Source organism: Pyxicephalus adspersus, chromosome 8, assembly GCF_032062135.1.
Source record: "Pyxicephalus adspersus chromosome 8, UCB_Pads_2.0, whole genome shotgun sequence".
In the NCBI taxonomy this organism is placed as follows: domain Eukaryota; kingdom Metazoa; phylum Chordata; class Amphibia; order Anura; family Pyxicephalidae; genus Pyxicephalus; species Pyxicephalus adspersus.
This window is the reverse complement of record NC_092865.1, coordinates 4,214,496-4,226,883: the sequence shown is the minus strand read 5'-3', so window position 1 is coordinate 4,226,883 and position 12,388 is coordinate 4,214,496. Positions and strand designations below refer to the sequence as shown.

The 12,388-nt window shown below is 40.2% G+C and overlaps 1 protein-coding gene across 1 annotated transcript in view; it reads left to right on the top strand.

The window, feature by feature from the left end:
- The window catches only part of FYB2 (FYN binding protein 2), a 19,055-nt gene that overhangs the window by 4,619 nt on the left and 2,048 nt on the right, over positions 1–12,388 (top strand). The window contains exons 4-12 of the mRNA XM_072420686.1: positions 583–742; positions 2,872–2,998; positions 3,146–3,183; positions 3,673–3,733; positions 3,828–3,884; positions 5,512–5,537; positions 7,999–8,059; positions 9,687–9,776; positions 10,139–10,208. Of these exons, the coding sequence (XP_072276787.1) occupies positions 583–742; positions 2,872–2,998; positions 3,146–3,183; positions 3,673–3,733; positions 3,828–3,884; positions 5,512–5,537; positions 7,999–8,059; positions 9,687–9,776; positions 10,139–10,208 (690 nt within the window). The remainder of the gene's footprint in view (positions 1–582; positions 743–2,871; positions 2,999–3,145; positions 3,184–3,672; positions 3,734–3,827; positions 3,885–5,511; positions 5,538–7,998; positions 8,060–9,686; positions 9,777–10,138; positions 10,209–12,388) is intronic.

Below are 12,388 nucleotides of genomic sequence, written 5' to 3'. Positions count from 1 at the left end.
CATAGCGGAGAAGATTAAAATGCCAGGCAATCTTCTTGAACCACCAACCTCTCTGTGTTTGTGGGAATTGGTTCTTTCCACGAAGAATTCTGTAATCCAAATTGTAATAGGCGATTTAAATGGAGTTGGCGGAACGTTAAAGAACCCGAAAGATGGAGCGATAGTTTGCAGGATGGGGTATATGAAGCTCGCTGTGGTTTACAAGCTACCCTTTGCCTATCCCATCCATGTCACATTTTTTAAATTTTTGTGGTGTTGCCCTTTACAAAGCTTCATGTGATCAAAATATCTGCCTTCAATGACAAGCAAACTTGTAGAATTTCCCTTTCTTCCAAACAAAAAGCAAAAACTTGTTCTTAAAACGTGAAATGCAAAGTCCGTGACCAGAGAAATTCTCCAGAGCAGCGTTCTATCTGGCAACAGTTGGAATTTCCAGCTCCATTCACCTTCCTGCTATGGGAGTGGAGAATGAGATGGACCCAAAAATTGTCCCTAACCCTTGCCGGAAGGATGTGCATAAAGGGTAAAGTGGGAATTCTGATTGGTTGTCATGTGTAACACTGATAATTTTTGTGTATTCAGATTACAGGGTTGGAGGACAGCATGTACACCACCACCATCGTCTCGGATTTTAAGCCTGAGAAGTACATGCTGCCGGTGAAGAGAGGGGACGTAGTTGATGTCATTCGTATTACCGATTGCCCACCCGGGAAATGGCTGGTGAAAGACAATCAAGAAAACTGTACGTCCTACAAATAATTTTTTTTAATATAATCCCATGGGGATTGCTAGATTTCGGATAAACGTAGCTTCTGGTTGCTTGAGAGTTACTACTAAAATAGTCTTAATTCTATACCCCATACTTACATACCTTTAACTCTGACTTAGTAAGAATATATATGTTAAATAAAAGCAAATTAAGACAAACTTCACTTATTGCAATACCAGCTTTACTGTTTTGTAGAAGATATTACAAAGAACATCAGGAGGCAGATTATTATTATAATGAAGTCACATCGAATAAAATATTAATATTTTGAAAAATGGGAAAAGATTATTTTACATATGGGGGCATATTATATAATGGGTGCGGATTATTATGAAATATAAGAGCAGCTAATCAGTATTATAATAAGAATGAGAGAAGATTATTATAATGACGTATAGTTGCAGTTTATGCCCCCCAGCCCCCCTGGCCCCCTGGGGGCATGCTAATATAATTACATTTTGGGGCAGATCGGGTATAATATTGAGAATCACAGTACTACATTGACCCCTGCTGGTCACATTTGGTATGACACCCGAGACAGGCAGATAACAGCAGAAGTAAAAGGGTGCCGTTTGCTTGAGAGTGACGGTGGCTTGAGTTCCAGATAATGAGGAGTTTACTGTAAAATGAATAAATAGCAACTCTGCCAGACAATATCTGCATCTAAAAACACTCCCATGTATCAAAGCATTAGCTTCCCCCTTTTTTGGGGGCTTATTTATACTCAATTACTCGTTTGTGATTACCCCCCCCCCCAAAAAAAAGATGGAGCCCCTGACCTTTAATCAAATTCAGAGGAAATCTTTTGGAGGAAATACCAGTAACAATATTCAATATCCTCAAGTTCACAAAGATGCATTTCTGTCCACTGGTGACGTTCTTAAGTTCTTCTCTTTCTCAGAAGCTTTCTCCTAGTTCTAGGGATTGGATGTGGAAGAATTAGCAACTGCGTACCCTTTTCAGTTTTCCATCAGCCCCCAGTCTGTCATAAAATATGCGGTCCACCAGCACTGTTGACCACAGTATGGAATACAGACTATTTTATATTTCATTAGGGTTGATCAACCTCCTTCCAATTATCGGCCCGCTACCTGGCGGGCATATTTAGCAGGTCGGGAGTCCGCATGTGTGCACAGGGAATCCCCTATGTCATTATAGTGGGCGTGTTCTGTGTGGGACCTGCACAGACCACGCCCACTCTGATTCCAAAAACTTGCTCTGCACTGAGCCCGCACTGACACCGGTCTCCGTGCACAGGGAATCCCTCACGTCACCCTGGTGGGTGGGTGCTGTGCCAACCCATGCAGACCACGACCACACTAACCCAGAGTACGTGCTGAATGGTGGGCCCTCACACATTTTCAAATCTGGCCCTCTTTCCAAAAAGTTTGGACATCCATGATTTAAGGCCACCACATTGAATTTTTTAACATTTAATCATCTATATGAATTTGTTGGACATCCTATTCCAAAGCCATGGGGAAATCATATGGCGTTGGTCTACATTTGCAACTTTAACAGCCTCCACTTTTCTAGGAAGCCTTTGCTTAAGATTTTGCAGGGTGTCTGTAGGAATTTGCCCCTATTTGTGAGGTCCAGTAGAGAATTTGGACCTGGATCACCATCCCAAACTCCAATTCGTCCCAAAGAGGTTCAGTAGTGTTGAGGTCAGGGCTCTGTGCAGGACACTCGAGTTCCTCCACAGCAAAGTAGTGACCTCATGTGCTTATGAAGCTGGCTTTGTACCCCGGGCACAGTTATGGGGGAACAGAAAAGGGTCTTCACCAAACTGTGACCACAAGCACAAAAGATCACAATATCCTTGTATGATGGAGAATTACCAGGACCAATTACTGGGGACACCTGAACCCCATCATTTGGAGAGGAGTCCATATCCTAATGGTCAATGAGTTAGTGTGATGGTTAGGTGTCCTCAAACTTTTCACACAAATTTTCATCAGTAATTATTTTAAATGAAGTTTACGTTCCTTATGGCTTTGGAATGGCATGTCCATTGGACTGATTTGATTTATAGCATATTTGAAATGAGTCATATGTCATTTATAATTATCATAACCCTTGGTGTGTGTGTGTCATTTCAGATGGCTTTGTTCCTGTCTCTTGTATCGATATGAACAAAGATATATTGACCTACAGCAATCAGCATTTAGTGTTGGCCTCCGCTACATCAGATATATACTTTGACGTGGAAGCACGGCATTACGATAGGTGAATGTTTTATTCTAAAAGGAAAAAAAAAACATTCTGACCATCTTTTTGTGCAGCATACAATGTGGCTTGCTGAGGAATACTACATGCTAATCTGTGCAATGTAAAAAAATTCTTATTTATTAATTTAATTCTTTTTGCTTTTAGTGGACTGGGAACCGATCTTTCCATAACCTCCGATAGCCGTAAGTTGCACAATTTAATTTTAGCTAGTATGGTACATTATGGGCATTATTTAGGAATTGGAGAATCTGAAATTCCCTCAAAACATTCCCATTCCTGGTCCACGTGTTCCAATGGCTATATTTGATTCCCACCAGGGATGGTCCGATTTCCCGGTTTATAAATGGAGCCCTATGGGCACAGTTACATTTGCCAATATAAATTGTCCTACCTTCAATAGAATGGATTTGCAATTCAGTTCAGATAGCCTTGTGGTTCGGGGGCATTCTGCCTGATATCAGGGCCAAATCTTGCAGGCCCAAAGACCTTTCTAGATACTAAAGACTAAAAGCTAAAGATATAGACATGGACAATTAAAACAAAATGCTTTGTAATGATACCGACTGAGGATATCATCTATTATTGTTGAATTTATTTCAATCTGCATTATTATTATTTGATTATTTTTACCAGTTATTCAATTCCTTAACCTCTCTTCTATCTTCTATTAGATTCTAATAAATCTGATGACACGTATGATGACATCGACAACCAAAGTTCACCACTAAACAAGTAAATCCCATCTCTAAACATTGTCTATACCTTAGAATTATCTAGAATACAAAATGTTTACTTTATTGATTTGTATTTTTCTCTTTATCCTTAGAATGAGAGGTTTTGGGAATTTTTTCAAAAAGGACAGAAACAAAAAGGAAGAATTAGGGTAAGGATATATTTAAATGGAAAATTGGGAGAGGTAATTTTGTTTTTAAAAGTCTGATCTTGGCTGTAAACCTTGTTTAATTGGAGCCAGGAAGGCTGGAAATATCCTGATCCTCACTTCACAACTTGGTGAGTAATTATCTTGGATAAAGTATAGAAGTTGTGACTTCCCATGGCATGGCATGTTACACAGGGGCGGGCATAGGGAGGTACAAATGGTGCCACTGCACCAGGGCCCTTGACTCTACTCAGCCTAAGTAAACTTGGTGGGCAGCTGGAGGGGGGACCCAAGCCAGTAACAGCACCAACTATACATAATTGATTTTATTATTTTTAATTTGAGAGTCGCTGTTACGGGTCACGTGGTCGGGTTATGGGTTGGTGGCTGTAGTGAACACTGGTCTACTTTGCTCCAAAGAGGTCATCAGGTGTGGCCCCCAGGCTCTCCCCACCAAGGGGTGACAGGGATCAGATGACTTCAGCATGGGAATTGCACAGCGAGTCAGGGTGAGGTAGTTGAACAGGTCAGGGTAGGCAACAGACAAGGAGTCAAAGTCAAATCCAGAAAATCGGAACAGAAAACTATCTGGCAGAGAGGCAGGAAATGCAATGGCGATCCGGCAACCTGAGTCTGGAGAGGTTTTTAAAGGCCTAGCAGCCAATGGAAGGACAGAATTGAACAATTTCCTCATTGGCTGCATATAAAACTCCAGAATCACCTTCAGCTGTGCACAGCCCCAATTTCTGTGCAGGGGATGCCGAGTGGAAATATCACAGCTACAGGGATGCAGGTGATGCCGCAGCTTGCTGAGCATGGGAACAATCAAGGAGATGTATTCAATGTATTTCAGGGGTTTGCTAGTCTTTATTCATCAGAGCTAAAGGTGAAACATACTCATTGGTAATGTAAATTAAAGTATATGTGTAATAGGAAAGATTATAGGTTCATACTTCAAAAAAAAAAATAAACATATAAATTCTATTGGGGGCCTAACAGTTCTAAAATATAGTTCTTCCATAGGTTTTGTATGTATTACAGTAAAATTTTATTTCTTGAAGAATAAAGTATCTATTATCATATATACTTTATTTTACATTGTCTGCTGACAAATACTTATGCTTCATACTTTAGCCCTGATGAAGGGGGGACTGACGAGCACCTGATACATGTTGGCTTTTTTTATGACTTTCAGTGTAGCAAATAAATATTTCCTGGACTCTTGGTGCATTCACGTCTTCCTCTGTTTTGCATAGGCTGTTGGCAGAATTGGTGTCGGCATTAGAATATTTTGCAGTAATTGTGTGCCGAAAGAGGGGAATCTGTAACCTTTAAACCCAGAGTAACTCACAACTCATTAAAGGTGGTGGGGCACTTTGACCGTTTTGTCTCAGGAACTACAGAACCTTGTCACGGCATTGCTACAGTGACCTCCGTTGGGTTCTTTGTGAGATCCCCTGAAAATGATACCCCGCTGACACATTATCTTATACTATAATGTATTAAATGAAGGCTGAGGATTACAGATCTGTAAATAGTGCCATAAAGTTTCATTCAGTTACATTTCTTTGGTGTTTTAGTTTATTGGAAAAATTTTGTAAGAAACTAATGAAAGGTTTTCTCTTTCTAGACCTCCAACATTATCAGTGAATTCAAGTAAGTTACTACCAAATATTCATGCTTTTATCCTAATATGTTCATAACTTAGTGTGTGTACAGCCAAAGGGGATTTTATTATGAGTGGTTGGGGGGCGGAACCATTTTTTGGGGTACATTAAATAATGGGAAACCTGGAACAAGTTATAAGGGGAAATGCTTCTATGGGGACATTTATTCAAGGGACAACATTGCCCATTTTGTATAGATCTCTTCTCACTTTTTATTGTTTGTCCAGTAAAAGGAATTCTCCCTGATGGGTTCAATCCATCCTTTATATTATGAATATTATCCAGTATTTTTTTATAGCACCAACATAATACACAGCACTGTACAAAGTACATAGTCATGTGACTAGCTGTCCCTCAAAGGAGCTCACAATCTAATGTCCCTACCATAGTCATATGTCTTTACCACACTCTAAAGTCAATATTTGGGGAAAGCCAATTAACCTAACTGTATGTTTTTGGAATGTGAGCGGAAACTCACGCAGACACGGGAAGAACCTGCAAACTCCATGCAGATAATGTCCTGGCCGAGATTCCAACCTGGAACCCAGCACTGCAAAGGCCAGAGTGCTAACCACTGAGCCACCATGCTGCCTATATATTCTAAACTGCGTTTTGCCTGTACATATACTTTTAACATTAATTAAGCCAAATAACCTTGAAGGGTTTAAAGAAAGTACATTTTGCCTTAAAAAAAAAATATGAAAAATAAAATACATTTGAATCCATTTCTAAAACAACAAACCTTCCTGGGTGAACAACATGGTTTGGATACATTGGCCCTGATTTATTAAAGCTCTCCAAGGCTGAAGAGGATACACTTTCAATAGTGAAGCTGGGCGATCCAGCAAACCTGGAATGGATTTCCTAAAACTAATTTGCTCTTGGAGCTGTTTTATTACAAGCTGGAATGCACACCTGATTTCTTAGAAATAGGTCTACATTACTGTGATAACACATTGTTGATCCAGGGAACATCTGATTGGCTCATGGAATCAGGAAGGAATGTTTTCTTCACCTATTGGAGCAAATTGTACCGGGGTTTTATTTTGCCTTCCTCTGGATAAGCTATGTGCATAGGGTTTTATATTTGGGATATGTTTATTTTCCTAGTGGTTGATGGGTTGGTGTCTTTTTTCAACCTAACCTACTACGTCACTATCTGCTTTACCTGGTTTAGTTTCACCTTTTGGCCAGATGTAAAAATTGTTCCGTTTCCTATTCCTGAACCCTTTTCCTGGTTTGTATAAATTCTTTGTTGCATGGAAAACTTTATTATACTGTATCTAATAAACATATCTATCACTTATGTAATCCAATTATTTATTAAATGATTTTGCCGTTTTGGCCCATTTTGAAGCTGCACAGGACTTTTTGGCTAGGTTAGTGACTGAGGATGAAACTGGCTCCACATCTATGATCCCAAAACCAAGGAACAGTCAAAGGAATGGCGTCACACCGGGTCCCCGGGGCCAAAGAAGTTCCAAACCCAGAAATCAGCCAAAAAAGTCATGGCGTCGGTTTTCTGGGACAAAGACGGTAGTCTGTTGGTGGACTACCTACCTCAGGGCTTTAGTATCACCGGACAGTATTATGCTAACCTCCTGGACCAGCTGAAGGAGGCAATTAAGATGAAACGCCATGGAAAGTTGACCGAAGGGATCTATTTTTTTGCAGGACAATGCATCTGCGCACACTTCCAACGTTGTGCCTGCCAAATTGAACACCCTGGGTTTCCAATTGGTCCACCATCCCACATACTCATCTGACCTGGCCCCTTCGGACTATTATCTGTTCCCGAATTTGAAAAAACACCTGAAGGAGCAGGGTTTTGAGGACATTTCTGACGTCAAAGATGCTGCTGAGAGCTGGTTTGGGGCCCAACCAAAGGCCTTTTATTTGAACGGTCTAGAAAAGCTGCAACTACGCTGTACCAAGTGTATCAGTCTCAGGGGGAAATATGGTGAATAAATGTGTTATTTCATAACTCTGGCTGTCTTCTCTCTGGGCAAAGCCAGGAACTTCTCAGCACCCCCTCGTAATATTAGGTAAATGTTTGGGGATTTTTTTTTAAATGTAGAATAGCATTGAAACCCTTTGATTTAGCTTTTTAATTTATTTGTCTTTTTTTCTCTTTCTGTATAAATTTAAGTGGAATTTCCTTTCACCTTCCGTCTGTGAATGTCATGGAAATCCCTTGTAAATTGGGTCAGAACCGGTGTCTTGTAAGATTTTCCCCTTATTATGGTGACCATTGATGATAACATTGGTCACCAGGACAAAGTGGCTCTTCCCAGCAGGGACAATGACATGAATAGGAACATTGGGGTTCTAACCCTTCCATGCTGCTCCCAAAGCTTAAAAAAATATTCTACACATAAATAAAACTGTTATACAACTCAATGATTTTACTATTGCTGTACTTTATAAAGTCATAATTTGTATTTTACCAGATGCCACATCGGAAGAAGGAGGTCAATATTACAGTATTTCTGCCAGTGAAAGCAATGCCAGGTTTGTTTTCCAATATGCTTTCTCTCATGGATGAGAACCATTTCTGAAATGTAACCTCTTGAATGACTTTTGCTAAAGTTTTAAGGAAAACCTAAAGATTTTTATCCACTGAAATATGAACTGTCTGTAATGCCACAAAGCAGCAACGTAAAGAACAAAGATGGCAGCTGTGCCCAACCCCACCTTCAACATTCAATGTGGGTGATGGAATGGTCTTCGATGATCTCCCATAGTCCAATCTGCCTGTCCTTGAACATTCCGGGGCACACCATAACATTATATGGGATTACTTTTTCAGCACCCCAGTGCTTCCTTCCTATTGGGGTCATGAAAAGAGTTGGTCTTGTTTCACCAAGACTTTATAGGTTCATTAGGACAGTCGTAACTTATTACAGCTACCCATTAGACACGGGCTTCATTGACTGGCACAGCTTGAAGTGGACTTTCAGATGAGGCACACTATTGGCCCACTGTCTACTAAACGTCGCTCTTGAAATGACCATTTTTCCCTCACACATGGTCAAAACCAAGGATGAGCGAGCGAGTTTGTAAAACTCAATCTCGTGGCGAATTCGGCCGTTCGCACGTACCGAAATTGTAAGTGAGAGCGGCTGGTGTAAATTAGCAGATCAAGGTCCAATTTTAATTTTAAAAAATTGTGGGCTGTGCTGATCAATGAATGTTGCGCCAGCTGCATTCATTGATCAGCTCAGTGTGCCATCCCTGGCACTAGAGGTTAAATGGGGACAAGTCTCCCCATTCAAAACTTCTAGTGTTCTCTGATTGGCTTTCCTCAGTCAATCGGAGAGCACTAGAGGCTTTGAATAGGGAGACTTTTCCCCATTTACCCTCAAGTGCCGGGGATCGCACACAGGATTTCCAGGGCTGCATCAAGCAATGCAGCCCTGAGAATCCACTGCGATCCAGGGGCACTAGAGGTTAATCAACCTCTAGTGCCTGGGGATCACAGTGGAACTGCAGATGAAAACTCTCAATGGAGTTTCTCAATTGAGAGTTCATCTGCAGTTCAGTTCCCATGGTCACTGGGCTGATAAGTACAGCCCGGTAACCGTGGGAAATTTGCAGAACTTTTGCATGAGAGTGCCAATCAGCTGTGACTGGAGGCAAACTCTCAATAGAGTTTCTCTATTGAGCGTTCATCTGCAGTTCAGTTCCCACGGTCACAAGTACAGCCCGGTGACCATAGGAACTGAACTGCAAATGAACTCTCAATGGAGAAACTCCATTGAGAGTTCATCTAAAGTTCCACTGCGATTCCCAGGCACTAGAGTTTAATTAACTTCTAGTGCCGGGGATTACAAAGAGGAGGATTCCCAGGGCTAAATGAATGCCGCCCTGAGAGTCCTCCTGTAATGATTTCCTCGATCTTCCGATGGTTTCAGGAAATCAGTTCGCCAAAATTTTTGGGACCCATTAATTCGTCAGGAAATTTTCGCAACATTAATTAGTAAATCCAATTATTTAAAACTGGATAACTCCAGATGGCATATTGAACCCCTCCCCAATTCTTCCGAATGTTCTGTATGTAGAATGTGATAACCCGGTTAAACGGGGCTCCCTCAAAAAGATGTAATTGATTTTCTTCTTTCTTACAATTCTTCTACAGAGAAAATGAAGACAAATCCCAGTCATGGCGAACATTTTTGCACAAGGGCAAAGAGCAAAAAGGAAAGGCAGGGACCCTGAAAAACGAAGGGTAAAATTATTTTCCTTCTCTAAATAACAGAATGGTGGAAAAATGGCCGTACACGATGGGTCTGATTCAATAAAGTCCTCCAAGACTGGAGATGATAGACTAATATAGGAGTAACTGAGTGATCCAGCTAACATGGAATAAATGGATTTTTAAAAAAAAATTGGCTCTTAGTTGGCAAATGTTTTCAGTCCTGGACCAGATCCATTCCAGGTTTGATGGATCACCCAGGTTCTCAGTCAATAGTCTATCTTGTCCAGTCTTTGAGAGCTTTAACAAATCAAGCTCATTGTGTTAGCATGCAGTCATGTTAATGAATGGCGTTCCAATTTAGTATTTACTGTTGTCTTAATTATGGCTTTCAGGAAAGGAAACACACAGATGTCCTTGAAGAAGCTTGCCAAGGATGAGAGCATTTTCCGGGAGAAATTCAAGGTATGATGATAATAATGATAAAATATTGTGATTTGATGAAAAATTCAGTCAGTATTACAAAAATTGTAATTGAGTAAGAATTGAATTGCTGACCTTGTTTGCTGAGTGTAAATTCTCAATAATATTGCTAATGAATGATAAGCTGATACAAACATGAAAGATGGAAGATGGGTCATTATTTAGTTTTGGATGGGGAACCAATCAGGTTTTCATCCTAGAAATAGAATAATGGCGTGAGATCACTTAAAGCAGTAGATGGTCTTGGCCAGAGTAGAGGGAATGATTCCCCAAAAGCAGCTGTCCCAACACCGGTGGTCAAAGGTCCACACTTTGGAGTTGAAACTTCCAAAATCAGAACATTTAAAGTACAGATTCAATTTTTTTCGACATTATCATACCAACCCAACACATATGGGGGAATCAAATCTACTTCATCGGGGCAAGAAATAAGAAAAGCCACAAAGCTCACATTAAGCATAAATAGGTATCTACCAATCAGAATTCGACGTACAGACAGTAATAGGAATTTGAGGATAAATATTGCTAAAAATTAAACAATAATGATACATTTGCATACAAGGTATTTATATGAAATAATGAGACTGTGTTTCTATCGCCTAAACAAAGCGGTGAGAACTAATTTTGAGCACTTGCCATGAATGTATAAACTTCCCCAAACATTCACACAGAAACGCCGGCACTCTCTGCATTTAGTTTGTTGTCCGTCACCATTTAATGTCGTTGTGTTTCCCCTCGTGTGACTTTTTTTCTGTTTCTCAAAGCGAGAGATCATGATTCTTTTTACATGGGAAAATTAGCTAATTGGCACCGCATCCCTAAATTGATAATTGTAAATACACAGACTTTTCTGGTACCTTTATAAAGTATATGACAATTATCCTTTAAAAAACACCTAAAAATGTATTTCTGTTTGAAAAAGACAAAAAAAACAAAAAAAAAAAACACACACAGAACTTATGTGAGTGCATCAATATTGCTTTTGTGGAATCATTTCACATATATCTTTGATTGCTTCAAAAAAATCTTTGTCCTTGACACGTTTCACCCAAGAAGGGCTTCCTCGGGACACATCATATATCAAACTCCTTTAAAGGAGGGAAAAAAGGAGAAAAAGAAAAACATATTTAAAACTACAGAGTTACCATTTATCATATTCCAGTTGCATACTCCTCAAAACTCACACTTGGCAGTCACATAAATTGTTCAATATTCTTATACTTGTGATGAAAGTCTCATGAAGTATCCAAAAAAGTAGTTAATTTTTGTCTGTGAACGACACTGTGAATCCAGTGATTAGGAAAAGGGATGAATTTCAATTCAAACATAAATCCAGTACTTCCCCATCCAAGGAATTCAATGTTACTCTGATGCACAGATGTAAGTCACCTATAACAGACAATTTTACATCTCACTGTATTATATATATTCAATAATCTCTTACAAAAATTTCCCATTAGTTTAGACCAGGTTAGGTATGTTTAACAACGATCATCACCCTCTAGCCATTTTTAGAGGCAAAAATATTTTTTTCTGTTTCCTAAATTGAAATCTGGTATGAAAGGAACACACTTTGTGTCAATGGATGGAGTGAAGAATAAAACATCAGAGTTTGGCGTCTTTTAGCTCCACCATTGGGGACTATTAATTAGGGACGAGCGAGCAAATGTATTAAATCCGGTCTTGCGGCGATTTGGGCCGTTCTCGATTACCAAACATGTAGGCAAGAACGGCCTTTGTAAGTTCAGCTGGCGAGATCAAATTTTTGGGACCTGCAAGACCAATTGCTCTTGCAGCCCTTTTCACAGGAGTCCTGTGTTCCTGGATAGAAAAACTCTATTCAGGAACACATACTACAGGGCGGCAACAGCAATTGGGGGAGCGGAGCAGCTCAGCTCCCCTGATTGCTGTTGCAGTCCTGTACTATGTATTCCTGGGACAGAGTATCTCTATCCAGAAACACAGTGTGAGTCTCACTGCTGGCTGCTAATGAATGAATGCAGCGTGGGAAAATTCCACTGAATTTTCCCACGACCTTGTTCATTCATAAACGCAAGCCGCATGACTCGGGACTCTGAGAGGAGGAGTATTGTGGCTGCATTTATGAATAAAGCCCTCATTCTGACCTGTAGTGCCCGGGGATGGATTGCCCTCATTCTGAC